Genomic DNA, 17,382 nt, shown 5'->3' on the forward strand with positions numbered 1-17,382 from the left:
CTAAATGGGCATTAGAGCACCCAGCTCATAGTAGGCATTCAAAAACTGTTTTATGAGCAAGTTGAATACATGCAATGAATCAGAGGAAGAAGCAGAGCATTTGATTTGACCTGGGATCACATACACACACACACACCAGTGAGGAGTAAAACACACAAATCACCCTATGTAATTACATGTTTCAAGGATTCTTCTCTGCGAGAGATGGATATTAGGCTGGTCATGGTGGCCTTTAAATCACCTTTGTAAAACATAGTTTTAAAGAGACAGCCTGGCTCATAAAACATCATAGCTAAGTTGTAAATCCACCAACTTGAGATTTCTGGAATGGAAATACCCATAGATTTTGACCTTTAATGAGCTACTTCCATTATTTAAAAGATTCTACTGTTTTGTAATAAAGGAACTGCGACTTGTGGATATTTTATAGTGTATTGGTTTCAGTTAGTTTTTACCTTCAGTCATTTCAGCAAAAATCAGGAGGTTTCCCGGGTAGTAGAATTTCAGACATGTATGCATGCTGAGAGGGAAGCAGAAGGGAAATGATGATTTGATTTCTTCATGACTCTTTTCAGACACCCATTCCCATGTCCAGGTTCTAAGGACTCCATTTCTAGAACTCGCACTGTGCTGACCACTCTCTGTTCTAATCAGGTGACATGCTGAAGACAACGACTACCTTCTCACTTGTTCAAGGCATTCGTACTCTGCGCAGCCTGGGATGGGCAGAACCTAGGAGTGAAAAGCACAGATGGCATGTTGGTAGCATCAACATTTCTCCAGCAACAAAATTGGGAAATCAAAATGTCAAACAACACATAAAAACTAGACACCTCAAGCATGTAATCGTATATTTATTTCTCTTTTTAAAGAACACTCCTTAATGTAATTCAATATACAAACTTGGTTTCACAGAATTATAATCCACTATATAGCACAAAGATAACCCAGATTGTGTGTGTGTGTGTGTGTGTGCACACACGTGTTTGTGTGTGCCCATGTGTTGTACCCCTTCCCTTCCTTCCACTCTTCGGAACCTACAAACAAAGGCTCTGCCCATCGTCAACGCTAACCAAAGCCCATTCTGAATGTTATATACAAAAGACAGCATCCTCCCACAAGTTCTTTTCCCTGGTAAGCTTCTTTTCCATTCCCCCTGAGATAGCCAGGGGTCTGACACTCTTCCCTTCTGCAGTAGGGTCAAGTGGCTTCCCCCAGAGCTGATGTCAACCCTGTTACCGTGCAGACTGGCTGACAGGAAAGGCTGAGGAGCAGGTCTCCATGCCCTTCCCCGCTTCCACACCCACCTCTCAGTCCAAGCGCGACCCCTCTGTAGTAGCCTTAGTTCCAGTCACCACCTCGTGCAGCAAGAACCAAGGAGATTGCTAAGCCCAGGTCTTCTCCACGGGCAGCGCACAGCACTGCCTGCCAAGCCACCGGGCCGGCCGATAACCAAGCTCAACACAGTCCCATGTGCTTTGTCACTTTAATTTTTAAAGACACCCTAGCATAGGTCTGTGGCAACCTAGTGTCCAACTGAGTTACATAAAATTGTACCAGTGATGCACTTGTACATATTTACATGGGGCGGAATGTTTTCCCATATTTTTAGTTGAGTATATAGATCAACATGTTCACATAAGACCAAATACTTTTAATATTATTTATAACTGATTTATAAAGCTTTGAAAAAACTCACAATAGCAGGTTGTTTACTTTAATGCTTTACGGTACTATCAGTTTAAAATCACAATCAGCACTTAAGTTATAGTCAATCCAGCAAACAAGAGACAAAAAAATTTACAAGAGTTAAGAACTGACTGATACATCCTTTATCTTTTTTTTTTTAACTAATGCATAAGTGCAGAATAAGATACTCTAGTTTAAATATCTTGTTTACAATATACATTTTTTGTTCTAGTTACGCAACAGTAAACCCCATGCTTCACATAGAAAAGCAATCCACAACATTAAGAAAAAATGTACAATTTATGAAACAAAGTAAATAAATATTAGTATTACAGAATCAGAGCTGTACATAAAAGCTGTTCAGTTTTAATCATATAAAAATATGTTTTAGTGCAACCTCACATATATATTGATGCTGTTTTGCTTTACATCATTTAGATCCAAGTGTCCAAAAAAGGAAAGAAATTACATTTATTACAAAGCAGATACACAAATTCTAAAATATGTACAAATTACTGCTAAAAAATGCTTATAAGAATATAAGCAAAGTAAAGAAAAGGCACAAACATCTGTACAATTTTAAAAGTACCAGACCCAATAGGTTAATTTCAAATTTTGTTTTGGTCAGGCTCATGATGACTTGTTAATTTTCCTAATTCTTCTGATATAACAAAAGTATATATAATAGCAAACTACCAGTAACTTAGGACAGGCATGCTATAAACTTGATTACCTCTATTTCTAGAAAAACAAAAACAAATGGGAAAATGTGGAAATGAAAGTCTCCATGCATCTTAGATCAATGTAGTTGACTCTTATCTGAAGCCGGTTCCTTGCCTGCCTCTGTGCTTGAAGGTAATTCCTTGCTTTCTTGAAAGCCCGACTGTTGGTCATCCAGACAACTCTTGCTGTAAAACGTGGAGTGGGAGAACGCAGTCTGGGATGTACCAAAATTGTCCTTTTCGCCATCATGCAAGTCAGGGTGGGTAGCTGAGGTACAGGGCTGACCTGGCTCAGGTCCACTGAAGTGTCTAATGCTAGCCTGTGCACTTTCCAAGGGTTTCTGATGAGGCGCCTGCCCCCGAGCTGACTGATCGGCCCCAAGCAAAGCGGCCTCTTCTGTGGCAATCCGGAGGGAGGCGATGGCTTTTGTGCAAGTCTGTATGTTTTCCTCCTGTTCCCGCTCTGTGGCATTCAGGCTGTCTTCTGAAGTGCTCTGTTTCATCAGGAGCCGCGGAGAGGAGGGCGTGCTAGGTGGACCGGATGACTGGAGAGCGTAAGGCGACCGCTTCCCGTGCTGCTTCGAAACTGCGTAGGGATCCTTGGCGAAGGAGTCCCCTGAGGCTCCCCTCTTCTCCTCGGAGCCCTCCATTGGCAGAGGCAATGTGGGTGGAGGGTGTAAACCGGAAAGGGCCGGCGGTATGGAGTGAACCATTTGGATCCCACCAACTGGCACCATAGGGATAGGAGCTCGCACTTGTTGCTGAGAGTGGAGTGGAAGATGACTGAAGACATAGTCATTAGGACCCTCAGGGAAAAGGCTGGAGCCGGGATGTTCATAAGCACCTTCTTGGTCTCCATAGAGACTGAAGTAAGGAACCTGAGGTAATCCTCTTCTTAAATTCTGCTTTGGGAAAACAGAGACAACACTTAGGACCCAGCGTGCTTCACGTTTAGGTCAAACTGTTTCATTCATTCATTCACTCACTCACTCATTCCTTCAAAACACGTGAAGACTCCCTAATCTTTCTATCACTCTGATTTCTCAAGACAAAAGAGGTTTGCTCCGCAGTCTTTTAGGATTCTTGACTGTAGCAGGTAGGTCTATGAAAGTTGCTTTTGTTGTTAAACAGGCATGTGATAAAACCTGCAGTGTGTTTTCCACTAGGTACAGAGACCCGGTCCAGCTCTGGTTTTTTTTGTAAGACAGAATGAAAAGAAAATAACGGATAATTACCAGAAAAACTTTACTGAGCCAAAAAACACTAATAACAAATTTTTAAATCCAAAAGAAAGTTAAACGATTACCATCTGTTTATATACCGGGCAGATTTTTAATATTTTTCTTAAGTGTTGATGAATATAAATGGAGTGACAAGCTTGAAAATTAGCTCTCTTTTTTTTTCTTTTTAGTCTTCTACAGAGCAGATGACAAAACGGTGGTGATACAGAAACTGGTCCCTCCAGTGTGCAAGACACTGCTCTAAAGAAATAGATTTCTGCTCAGGAGGCATCAAGGCAGAAGGTCAGCACCAGCATCTCCATCAAACCGTAATTCAAGGCCAGATTTTGTATGGAAACTATGCATCAAAGTAGTTAATATTAAGTATTTCAAATAGTTATAATTTTTATTTGACTATGCGGCTGGGAACCAGAAATGACTGTATTTTAATCTTCTATGCTATTATTCCCACTTAAAAATCTTCTTGGCAATTAATAAATTAGGACATTTAAAGTTTGGGGCCAGAAATCCAGATTTCATGGTCCCAGTCCTGGAAACGGAGAACCCATTTTGTATAATTGTTTGTATAGCAAAACCTACCCTAACTGTGAGATTATCAGGTTTAAATGAGATGCTGCTGCTAAGCTGCTAAATCACTTCCGTCGTGTCCGACTCTGTGCGACCCCAGAGATGGCAGCCTACCAGGCTCTTCTGTCCCTGGGATTCTCCAGGCAAGAACACTAGAGTGGGTTGCTATTTCCTTCTCCAATGCATGAGAGTGAAAAGTGAAAGTGAAGTCGCTCAGTCCTGTCTGACTCTTCGTGATCCCATGGACTGCAGCCCACCAGGCTCCTCTGTCCATGGGATTTTCCAGGCAAGAGTACTGGAGTGGGGTGCCATTGCCTTCTCCGTTAAATGAGATGACGAAACTTCAATTAACTGAGATTCATCCTTTTAAGGCGTGCATGGTCAGTTACTCAGTCATGTCTGACTCTTTGCAACCCCATGGACTTTAGCCCGCTAGGCTCCTCTGTCCATGGAATTTGTTAGGCAAGAATACTAGAGTGGGTTGCCATTTCCTTCTCCAGAGGATCTTCCCAACCCAGGGATTGAACCTCTGTCTCCTGCATTACAGGCAGATTCTTTACCACTGTGCCATCATTCCAAGAATATTTCAGGTCAAAAATGCAAGGTGTGCTCTATACCATTAATGATTCATCCAGTTCTAATTAGATTCTGAGACCAGGTTAGGAAGGATAAATTATCCACTGTTTCTGCTACTCTGTACCATTCTTGGCCCTTACCCTGTTCTAGGCTTCACCTTATTCAAGCCAGAAACAAATGACTTCTGCTGAAAGTACAGGATCAGACATCAATCCTCATAAGCTAAGGACCTCATAAGCTAGGTAAGGGGAGAATTCTATGGTAGGAGAAAGAAATCAGTAAATACGACTAAAAAATCCCTCTTGTATTTATTTGCTCTGGTTTTAAAAAGGCATGTTTACTTCATCCAACACTAGGTAAGATGGAGATCATAATGCCTACAATAACCACCTGTGAATGTAACCAAATGAATCTTCTTTGGATCACAATGATCACAGATGTAAAGTCTGAAATAAAACATAGCTTGGCTCTTTTTCCATCTTGCCTTTGGTTGCTATTCTGTGATGTCCACGGTATATACCTAATCAGAATGGGGGTTTGTGAGGCAGCCAAAGACAGAGCTGCCCTATTTCATAAGATCTCTGACTCAAGTCCAACAAAGCGAGTGATGAAGTGTCCTCTAAAAATAGGATGTATTCAATCTGTTCAAAAGCCAATAGAATTTTGTGTTAAGAATACAAGTGTTATATTCAGACTTTTACTGACCAGACATTAAATGATTACAACCACAGAAGCAACTGTACAATTCCTATCACGTAACCACTTCCATGGCTCCAGATACTGCCAAGCCTTTCACATATTCTTTGTCCTCAGACTCACCCCTTCTTCACCCTCCAAATAACTCTCCAGAAGATTTTTCTACTCTAATTTTTACTCCATTTGCAACCTTATCTTGTTTTACAATTTGAGCCTTACCATTTTAATATGAATAAACTCCCATCTTACTTAAAAATCTTGACAAGGAAATATGAATAATGAATGCCTGTGTGGGTTGTGTATGCATATGTGTGTGTATATCTATCTGTATCCTATGTACCAGATATTTCTCCCAACTCATCTTTTCAGCAGTGTCAGTAGGTCCTCTGGAAGCAAAGGATAAGATGGAGGTACAGGTACAGGAGTTCTGGCTGGGGTTGGTGACAGGGGAGCGGGGATATAAAGTATGTGACAGTAACGGGGGGAGGAAGCAGGGGGTCACCTGGAACTGATCCAGGCTCAGCCACCGATAGAGGCTGCAGGGGAGAATGTGGCCTTGGCTTGAAAATGGAGGTCTATCCTGAAGGTTCGAACATCAGGAGGCTGTCAGCTCACTGCATTCCTTACAGCTGAATGGTAAGTTCTTTCAAGGACAGAAGTCTACTTGGCCCACCTCCCTGGCTGCCACAAACAGATGAAAAAACTGACCAAGAGGTTAAGTGACTTGCCCAAGACCACACAGAGAGCAAGGGATGGAACCAAATCATAGCACTTGTACTAGACAGGGTTCACGGACGCTCTGCACTGAGGACCAGGACATATACTCTTTGTCTCCTTGCTATTTATCTACCAAAACTTTAAAAATGGAAAAGGAACAATTCTTGTTTAAAAAGGATGAGGCCAGAAACCATCCAATTTTTCTGTCATCAACATTGAGCCACATATGATTAAACCCTCAAAAAATATTTACTGAATGAATGAATAAAAGTCTTCTCTCTCTTCTTCCTTCCTTTCTTCCTTCTGTCCTTCTTCCCTCCCTCCTTTCTTCCCTCTCTTTATTTCTTCTTTCCTTTTCTCTTTATCTATCCATCCATCTACCTACCCCACCTACCTATCTATCATCTATTTTAAAATTAAAACTAACCAGAGGACAATAGAGCAGAAATAGCAGGGTTCTAGAATCTCAGTGACTGCATATCATCTCCTCCAAACTTGCTCCCTGGAACCTACCACTACAGGCTGAACCAGATAATGAGTGTGCCATGCTTGGCTATGAGGTCCTTTCAATGCCAGAGTCACTGCCCTGTGAGTGCTTGGTAAATGTTAAACCACAGGTATTGCTAACAGAATTTCCATCAAAGATAATGATCTTTAGGGTTATTCCAATTTAATATGTTCATACATAAGATGGCTGGATAACATCATCTGCTCAATGAACGTGAGAGTTTGAGCAAACTCTGGGAGATAGTGAAGGACAGGGAAACGTGGCATGCCGCAATCCATGGGGTCACAGAGAGCTGGATGTGACTTAGTGATTGAAGAAAAACAACATACATTCTTCAGAGAGAGGGAAGCACTCATCTACTATAGCAATCAGGAGAAGTACTCCTTAAAGGATCACTGATTCTTTTTCACAATGAGAATCTTGTCCATACATCATAGAAAGACAAAAATTCTCTGCTGCCCCTCAAAAACAGAGTGCTAAAGCATCAAATGGGAAGCGTCTGAGACCAAGCGTCCCTGCTTTAGGATGGATTCCAAGGGCTATTCTTTCCTATCACATGAGCAAAGTAGGATGTTAACTGTCTACAGAGAATTAAACTGGGTAATAGAGCAAAAGCTCAACACTTGGGCTTCATAAATGGTAAAGTTCAACAATTTTATTAAATATCCAGGTGAACTGGTATTAAAAAAAATACAAATTCAATCACTAATAAAAGCAATCTCTTTTCAACAACAACTTTCTGGGCAGAGATCCAAAAATTAGATGAAGTCTTTAAGTCCGCTTCTTTGCTTACTTTGCCCAAAGTGACTGTGAGTTGCTATTATTTTTTAATAACAGTACTATGTTGGCACCAAAGCATTATTTTTTATGCCTACAGATGACTGGATATACTCCAATATCTCCCAAATATCACAGTCTTGACCCACTAGGCCAGTTAGAATGGGGGAGCCTCAGCTCACACACTCCACAGCACCATTGGGTCTAACCAGAGATCAAACTGCCAACATTCGTTTGATCACAGAAAAAAACAAGGGAATTCCAGAAAAACATCTACTTCTGCTTCATTGACTATGCTAAAGCCTTGACTGTGTGGATGACAACAAACTGTGGACAATTCTTCGAGAGATGGGGGTACCAGGCCACCTTACCTACCTCCTGAGAAATCTGTATGCAGATTAAGAAGCAACAGTTAGAACTGGACATGGGACAATGGACTTGTTTAAATTGGGAAAGGAGTACGTCAAGGCTGTAATTATCATTCTGCTTATTTAACTTATATACAGAGTACATCATGCCAAGCTGGATGAATCACAGGCTGGAATCAAGATTGCCAGGAGAAATATCACCAGCCTCAAATATGCACATGATACCACCTTAATGACAGAAAGCAAAGAGGAACTAAAGAGCCTCTTGATGAAGGTGAAAGATGAGAGTGAAAAAGCTGGCTCAATATTTAACATTCAGAAAAGTAAGGTCATGGCACCCAGTCCCATCACTTCATGGCAAATAGATGGTGAAAAAATGGCAACAGTGACAGACTTTATTTTCGTGGGCTCCAAAATCACCATGGATGGTGACTGTAGTCATGAAATTAAAAGCTCCTTGCTCCTTGGAAGAAAAGCTATGACAAACCTAGACAGATTATTAAAAAGCAGAGACATTACTTTGCCAACAAATGTTCATCTAGTCAAATCTATGGTTTCTCAAGTAGTCATGTACAGATGTGAGAAGTGAACCATAAAGAAGGCCAAGTGCCAAAGAACTGATGCTTTTGAACTGTGGTGCCTGAGAAGACTCTTGAGAGTCCCTTGGACAGCAAGGAGATGAAACCAATCAATGAAATCAACCCTGAATATTCACTGGAAGGACTGATGCTGAAGCCGAAGCTCCAATCCTTTGGCCACCTGTTGCAAAGGGCTGACTCACTGGAAAAGACCCTGATGCTGGGAACAGCTAAGGGCAGGAGGAGAAGGGGATGACAGAGGATGAGATGGCATCATCGACTCAATGGACATGAATCTGAGCAAACTCTGGAGATAGTGAAGGTCAGGGAAGCCTGGTGTGCTGCAATCCATGGGGTCACAAAGAGTCAGACACCATTTAGTGACTGAACAACAAATACCAGAAAAAGCATTTTCTACCCCAGATGTGGTATTCTGGTATGAAAGGGATTTCTCTATTTATCCTGCAATAGCATGAACTTCAGAAGAGCCCTCCTTTCTACTTGGTGCCACTAAGACACAAAAACCTGTGGAAATGCCCCTCTTTTTCTTAGTTGGCTAATTTATTAGCAGCTAAGTTATGTCTTGATTGCTATGCATGTTTCTACAGTCTTTGCACGCTGAAGACTATGCTGGTAGCAGGCTTGTAAACAGAAGGTCTTGGGGGCTGGGGAGTAGAATGCAGCAGGGTTTTCCTAAAGCTCAGAAATGGGAATCTAAGCATCTAATTCAGGATGGTGAAAAGATGATGAGAGAGGGGAAGCTGACAACTAGGGCCATGATAAGACAGCAGAGCTGATAGCTGGTAGTGCTTCCTTTGGCTGTGAAGGGCAGTGACGACCCACATGATGGAAATCCAGAGCAAAGAGAGAATGGCCACGAATTGAGCCCAGGAAACAAAAAGCACATTTAAAGCAGCCAAACTCCAAAGGTATCCTTCCTCTGTTTATGCTAGGTATGCTAGGTGCCTGCTTCTTTCGGTTTTTTTTTTAATTTTACACAAGTTGAAAAAGACATCAAGATCTATCATGTTGAAGTGAGGCAGGGCTGATCCTCTTCTATGGATGTGCATTAAGCCCTACTGCCCACATATCATTCATGATTGCTACTGTTGTTATCTTAATCTATAATGAGGGCATCCACAGAAATCTCCTCTGATGCTTTCTCCCTTACGTCTTCCAACTGCCCACTCTGTGAGCTCACAGTATCACTGAACAAGGGCTCTCAGTAACAGGAGGTGGTGGGACCAGCAAGAAAGCATGCATGTTCATGCCTTTCATTTATACCACGGGGTTCATTCTCCCCTCTCCTGGTCCCTTACTGGTTTCACATATCCAGCAAAGTACCAGCTGGATATGTACCAGCTCACTACCAGCAAAGTAATTAGTTTATTTAAATTTTTTTTTGATTGAAAGTCAATGCTAATGCCCAAATCAGAATTTTCACCTGGTAGAGAGTTTGATAAATAATACCTAAATATCCTTCAGAGTGTCTGTCTAGGCAGTCATGTCATTCCAAAGACTTTTTACCTTTTCCACTCATGCCAAGGTTTCAACTCCTGCCTATAATGAGTTAAGCTTAGAAAGCATTCAGAAAGGTCTCACCTGTCATTACCAGATTGAAATGCTCTTCTCTGATGCAATGCTACACTTGGGGTAATGCCATAGCCCCGTGATTGACAATAGCATATGATAAAAATGCCTTTCTGCTATTTTCAGTAACCAAGTTCACTCCTCCCCACGAGAGATATCCGCGTCATAATAAATTTCACACCAGTGTGTCATCAAGAGGCTCCAATGAGCTTGGGCTTATATATTAGAAAGAGAAAACTAAGGATACTTACAGGAGGCCCCAATACAATTGGCTCTGCTTGCAAATACTGCCCCACGGACAACGGTGGGTTGTGGTATAAAGCCCTTCTGGGAGATGGTGCTCTTATGGTGGTCATGTATCTTCTCTCTCTTCTGGGAGAGAGGTCCCTCCTGGCCATGATTTCTTTCCCAGGTGACACTGGCCTCCTTGGGGACAGATGCCTTCTTGGCGAAACATCTCTCTGTGACATCTCTCTTCTCAAGGCGGCTTCCTTTCTTGGTGAAAGATGTCGCATGGGTGACAGATCTCTCCTAGGTGACAAATGTCTTCTGGGTGACAAATCCCCTTTGGGTATCAGACACCTCTTTGGTGAATTATCTCGACAGGGTGAAGAATCATATCCTGGTGAGGAATGGCGGCTGGAGGGTGAGAAGTCCCGTGGGGAGGAGCCCGGCTCTGAAGACAGCATGCAGTCTTCATCCATACAACTGGGGATGTCTAACCTGTCTTTGTCTGGTTCTGAGTCTGTACTTTTGCTCTGGAATAACCTCTGGTATTCTGTCATCTGAGTATCTTCACATGAGTCACTTGGTGTCATCAGCTGAGTAACCTGAATACTTGGCAAGGTAACCAAATAGCTGATCAATGAAGAATGCCCCAGGGAGCTATCGGAAGGAACCCCATGGGGCACAGCGCCAACATTCACAGGCAAGGAGGAGAATCTAGGAGGCTGGGGACTGGTGCTTCTTGATCTTGTTTTTGGTGTCAAATCTCCTTGGTCATCAAAGTCATCATCGTCTTCGTCGTCATCGTCATTATCATCTCCATCTTCACCATCCGATTCTTCAGCATCTGAGAACTGATGATCAGTTGAAATGCTGGACATGCTGTGCTTCTCACTTGCCTTGTGCAAATCTTCCATCGTTTCTGAAGCAATTGAACAAACAGTGAACATCAAGATTCAAGGTTAGAAGCTCATTCAGATGCCATCTCTTTGCAAAAGCTTTCCTCAATCCTCCAGCCCCTAGAGAAGGTCATCTCTGAATTCCTATAACATGAGCACTTACCTCTGTGACACTGATTGGTTCTTATCTTTTTATATAGCTATCTGGTTTCATTCCCGCCTACAATATGGCCTCCAGAGTAGGAACTTTTAGCTCAGGCATCACACCACTCATAGAAAACCCTCAATAAGTGGTACATAATGTTGTTAATGATGATATTAGAGGAAAAAGAAAAGCAAGAACCTGTCTCTACAAGTCAGGAGGTCCAGCTGATGCCCAGGTTTTCTACTAAGGTTATTGATGGACATTTTTTTTCTACTAGATTTCCTCTTGATCAAAAAAATAAGACATTAAAATGCTTTTCAAATTTCCCAAAAAGTATCATCATAAGATTTAAATCACCATTACAAATTAAGTGCAATTAGATTTCCTTTATGGTTCTATTCTAATACTGATAAAATTATTTTCACAGTAAGGCATTTCTACTTCTTCAGCCAAAACTGAAATGCATATCTTTTCACTGGGTCTCAAGCAATTCAATGTGTCAGATTTCTCTTCTATGTTTAGTATTTAGTAAAATGAAATGTGATCAGGTTTTTTTGTTTTTAATACCTATATTTGTTTTACCCCTTGGCCACAAAGCTCCAGCATGCACAGTAAAGAGGTCAGTCAACGTAAGTGTGAATACCTGCTTCCTCGGTTTCAGTATCATCGACTGATGTCATTGAGACCCCCAACTCCAGGCATTTCTTCATGTGTGCTTTAGATTTCATATGCTTTGTTAGGTTTCCTAGAAAATACAGCCAAAAAAAAAAAAAAAAGAAGAACAATTAACTGATTACCAAAATGTGATGACTGCTCCAAAATTCAGTGTGAAATGAACTAACTTGAGATAACACAAATTTGTTTCTACCCCCTGCTCCTTGCCTCAAACTTAAGAGGAACAATTTGGCTTCAGAAGATATGAACCCCCGACAGCTTCAGCCCAGTCTCAGGTTGTCTTTGTTCTAGAGCTGTGGAAGTCTAGGCTCATATTATTTCAAGTGGAGAGTCAAGTCTGACTGAGAATCCCAGACTTTTCTGGCTGAGAGAGGATCGAACACCTTTGGCCCATTTGGGTCTGCCTTCTTGGGCTCCACATAAATAGGGTGACACAAGCTGGGTCACACATCTCTGAGCAATTTTAGAATAAACTATTGTAATCAACATAGTCCCTGGACCCCAGACCTTCTGTCATCAATCAGATATAGATTAAACTGGCAGGATGCTCACTTGTCAGAAGAGAAAATAAACGCAAACTGATGTTGGGGCCAATCCTGTAAATGAATTCAAAGATTCAGATAAATACTTAGCTAACTACTTATTGGGAACATTAATCTTAGTATTTAGCTTCTATCCATCTGACATATATCAGCAGAGTTTATGACAGCAACTTCTAAAGTTCCAGAGCAGCAAAATTCCTTTCTTATTTACCTTGAAACTCCCACTGTTCTAAGAACAAAGGATGTATTATGATGGTGATATAGGCTTCCCAGGTTGCTAGTGATAAAGAACATGCCTGCCAGTGCAGGAGCCATAACTCAGGGTTTGGTCCCTGAGTGGGGAAGATCTCCTGGAGTAGAAAATGGCAACCCACACCAATATTTTTGCCTGGAAGATCCCATGAACAGAGGAGCCTGGTGGGCTACAGTCCATTGGGTCGCAAAGAGTCAAACACGACTGAAGCGACATAGCATAAGCACAAACTCTTGCATCTTCCATACACAGATAGTTGTATAACTGTCCCTATGTATAGTATAAATGATATATAATGATGCCCACTATATCTGTAGGTTCAGAGTTCATAGATAAGGAGGGCTGATTGTATAATTATACATGTACCTAATTATGTATGTTAGTGTGTTTCTATGTGTGCATGCTCAGTCGCCAAGTTGTGTTTGACTCTTTGTGACCCCATGGATTGCAGCCCTCCAAGCTCCTCTGTCCATGGGATTTCCCAGGCAAAAATACTGGAGTGGGGTGCCATGTTCTCCTCCAGGGGATCTTCCCACACCAGGGATTGAACCCAGGTCTTCCACATTGCAGGCAAATTCTTTACAATCTGAGCCACCAGGGAAGCCCCAAAATACTGGAGTGTGTAGCCTATCCCATCTGCAAGGGATCTTCCTGACCCAGGAATCAAACTGGGGTCTCCTGCATTACAGGCAGAGTCTTTACCAGCTGAGCTACCCAGAAAGCCCATTCCACATCATATATATAACTAATCAAAAGAAATGTAGGAACTAATTCAGCTATAAGGGCCATATTATCTTTGTTCTTTGACACTGCTTTAGTCACACAGCAGCAAATGCTTTAAGAGCAGGCTCACTGAATCCAGGCGGAAACTCCGGCCTGCTAAAATAGTTTGTTCCTCTTGCAGGAGTTTTTGGCTTACTATTAATGTAATATATATGAGCCACAACTCTAAACTGGGGCACTGTTATTATTTTATTTATATTACTTTACTTTTTAATTAGGGAAAGTGAAGTCGCTTAGTTGTGTCCGACTCTTTGCAACCCTATGGCTCCTCTGTCCATGGGATTTTCCAGGCAAGAATACTGGAGTGGGTGCCATTTCCTTCTCCAGGGAATTTTCCTGACCCCAGGGATTGAACTCAGGTCTCCCACATTTCAGGCAAACTCTTTACCATCTGAGCCACCAGGGAATCCTTAACATGTGGCTTATTGCTTATATACCTACAAATTTAATGTGCTATTTTTGTAACTCCAAACATGGAAATATTTCCTGGCCCATATTGCTCTTATATAACTAAAAATTATACCTCTAATTTTTCTAAAGATCTCAAAAATTCTTATAGACAAATTATCATGAGCTTCCCTGGTAGTTCAGCTGGTTAAGAATCCACTTGCAATGGAGGAGAACCTGGTTCGATTCTTGGGTAGGGAGGTTCTCCTGGAGAAGGGATAGGTTACCCACTCCAGTATTCTTGGGCTTCCCTGGTGGCTCAGATGGTAAAGAATCTGCCTGTATGGGGAAGACCTGGGTTGGGAGGATCCCTCGGAGGAGGGCATGGCACCCCACTCCAATATTCTTGCCTGGAGAATCCCCATGGACAAAGGAGTCTGGCGGGCTACATACAGTCCATGGGGTCACAAAGAATTGGACACAACTAAGCACAGCACATGATTATCAAGAATTTAAAAATTTGTAAATTAATGGAAATCATCTGCTTCTGTAAGGGTGCACATAATCTGTGTATGTGGATAGACGTGGAAGTTAGTTAATTCAAGATAGTTTATTTAGATCTTTTTATGTGTTTCTTCTATTTTTCTTTCTTTCTGTTTCAAGTAAGCACTCAGGCTTTGGGCTCTCATCCTCAGGGTAGGTTTATAGTTAGAAATCTGGCTCAGAAATGACCCTGCCCTGACTTTGGCTTATTGAAGTCTTGAATGTCTGAACAATTACAGCAAAGAGAAAGCAGCAAGATGGCAGGAAAGGGTGTCTGGAGAAGTGACACAGGCAAAGAGGAGGTACCAGTCCTGCAAGAGCACTCTGATTCTGTACTCAGATGATATGACAAGAGGCAGCTGGCTGGAAGTGAACACTGGCGAGGGGTTTCCCAGGATGATTTACTCTTTTGAAGATCCTAAGACATTTATACTTTTCCAAAGGGTGACAAGGAAACTCCGATAATGATCAAGAATAAATTATTTTCTGCTAAAACTCCAAGACAATGGCTCAGAGCCAAATTTAACATGATAGAAATATCTATGTGACATTTCTTCAGGTTCAGTTTCAGAAGGCTATACCCAGTCAACTCACACACCCAGGAAATATCAGTTGTAATGACCAGTGGATCAGCTTTATTTCTTAAAACCAAAGTTTATATATTTTTATGTCCTAGGGAGTCTCTTACTGAAGTTCCACATAAAAGACTTGATTGTGCAAAAGTGGATGGTATTTAAAGGACCTCATATTTATCTCCTTTGAAATGCAAATGAACATTCCCTCCCCCTTTTTGTGGCTTCAAAGAGGCATAATTGTAATATAAATATCTTTTTATTAAAGAAAAAACAGATATGCTCAGAGGCAACACATTTACATTTCTGACAAACCAATAAAGACAATTTTGGATTTGGGGTATAAAAGAAAGTAGGTACACATTTCCCTGCCAAAGATAGTTTTATTTGATATTTATTTTTCTTGATGGGTAGTGGAGCAGATTAATTAGTACGCAAATTAAAGTAAAAACATCAGAAAATGTTTGTGTAAGGTTAGTGGTGGGTTGTCTATAGGGTTCCATTAGTACTTCCACGTGTGTGTATGCTCAGTCATGTCTGGCTCTGTGACCCCATGGACTGTAGCCCACTAGGCTTCTCTGTCCATGGGATTTTCCGGGCAGGAATACTGAAGTGGGATACCATTTCCTCTCCAGGGGATCTTCCCTATCTGGGGATTGAACCCTCCTGCATACTTTGACAGTAAGTAGTAAAATACACTTCTATAGAAGTCAAATCACCTCTATTCCACAACTATTTGTATTCTGAAAACACTAGGTTTATGAACATTTTCATAATTTTACAAAATGATAGAAATATGACTGAAGCAACAATTTTTTTTATAAAATATTTTCAGGTAAGACTATTTGTTAAAAACAGACTTATTTTTTAAAGACAGAATATCATTTCAAGGCAAGTCTTAGTTTTATGAGATTAATAGCTATGGCCTGAGAGTAAGAAATTGTCTCTGAGCTCATAAATACACAGAACACAAGTGATCAAATTTCTATACATAATTAATGCAAGTGTGGATGGAGGGGCCCACCCGGGACTCTGTGGGTTTCTACATTATTAATAATCTTGAAACTGACCATGGGCACATGTTTTCTCCCCAGCTGCTGCCTTGCTTTTCTAATGCCCTGGAATGGGTTGTCTCCCTGCAGAATTTCAATACTGGTGCAAAGATTCTCTAGACCACATAACATTTCCAACAAGAAGTAATAGCTATGCAGGCAATTCTTAGCCACTTCCTTCGAGACTACTAGCCTGGACCTAAGTCTATAGCTTTTACTTCAGTCATAAAAGGAGCCTCACTGTCTCATACATCTTCAGACCACGTACAGAAAGAAAACACATTTCATGAGTGTCACATTTTCACAAAGAAAACCATCTAATTGTCGATGATAGTTACAAAATAGTATTCAGAATCTGGAACAACCATTAAAAAAAAGTTTTCCCTCTTAAAAAAAAAAAAAACCAGACCGGTACCTTTTGTTTTGAAGGCGAAGTTACATAACTTGCATACATAAGGCCGGACATCAGTATGTGTGCGGATATGCTTTTTGAGCATGCTCGGTTTCTTACAGCGAATCCCACATTCTTCACAAATGTACTTTCCACGTCCACGTCCTCTGACATATACATAGTCTTCATTTGATTTATATCTGTTAAAAAAGGGAAAATTCAGTGTGTTTCCAAATACTTTGCTGCTGCTGCTGCTGCTGCTAAGTTGCTTCAGTCGTGTCCGACTCTGTGACCCCACAGATGGCAGCCCACCAGGCTCCCCCATCCCTGGGATTCTCCAGGCAAGAACACTGGAGTGGGTTGCCATTTCCTTCTCCAATGCATGAAAGTGAAAAGTGAAAGTGAAGTTGCTCAGTTGTATCCAACTCTTAGTGACCCCATGGGCTGCAGCCTACTAGGCTCCTCCGTCCATGGGATTTTCCAGGCAAGAGTACTGGGGTGGGGTGCCATTGCCTTCTCCCTCCAAATAGTTCACATGATTCCAAATACTAACATGTTTCCAAATACATGTTATATATATAAAATCAAAAGCTAATCACTTGCAAGACAAAATTTTAGATGAGTCTTTTACAATTATTCAACTTTATTTCTACAGATCCAGTGAAATCTATGCAGTACCTGGAAGAACTTGGTAACAGATTTGGCATTGTAAATAGAAGGGAATTTTTTTTCTATGTGGAATTCAAAATGGAGTTGGCTCTTCCATGAAATGTGACTATATGGACTCTGTATAGAAGTTCAAATGGGCTTATATAAGCTGCAAAGAGTTGCAGCACTGTGCACCTTACTGCTTCCAGATTTGGATACCAAGAAACATCCAAAAAGT

General features: G+C 41.3%; 1 protein-coding gene across 1 annotated transcript in view; it reads right to left on the minus strand.

The window, feature by feature from the left end:
- Positions 1 to 929: 929 nt before the first annotated feature.
- The window catches only part of HIVEP2 (HIVEP zinc finger 2), a 30,618-nt gene continuing 14,165 nt past the window's right edge, over positions 930 to 17,382 (minus strand). The window contains exons 3-6 of the mRNA XM_068985094.1: positions 16,521 to 16,696; positions 11,942 to 12,043; positions 10,281 to 11,176; positions 930 to 3,313 (exon numbers count right to left, since the gene is read on the minus strand). Coding sequence (XP_068841195.1) covers positions 2,489 to 3,313; positions 10,281 to 11,176; positions 11,942 to 12,043; positions 16,521 to 16,696 — 1,999 coding nt within the window. The 3' untranslated portion in view covers positions 930 to 2,488. The remainder of the gene's footprint in view (positions 3,314 to 10,280; positions 11,177 to 11,941; positions 12,044 to 16,520; positions 16,697 to 17,382) is intronic.

The sequence above is a fragment of the Capricornis sumatraensis genome, chromosome 13 (assembly GCF_032405125.1).
Source record: "Capricornis sumatraensis isolate serow.1 chromosome 13, serow.2, whole genome shotgun sequence".
Lineage (NCBI taxonomy): Eukaryota > Metazoa > Chordata > Mammalia > Artiodactyla > Bovidae > Capricornis > Capricornis sumatraensis.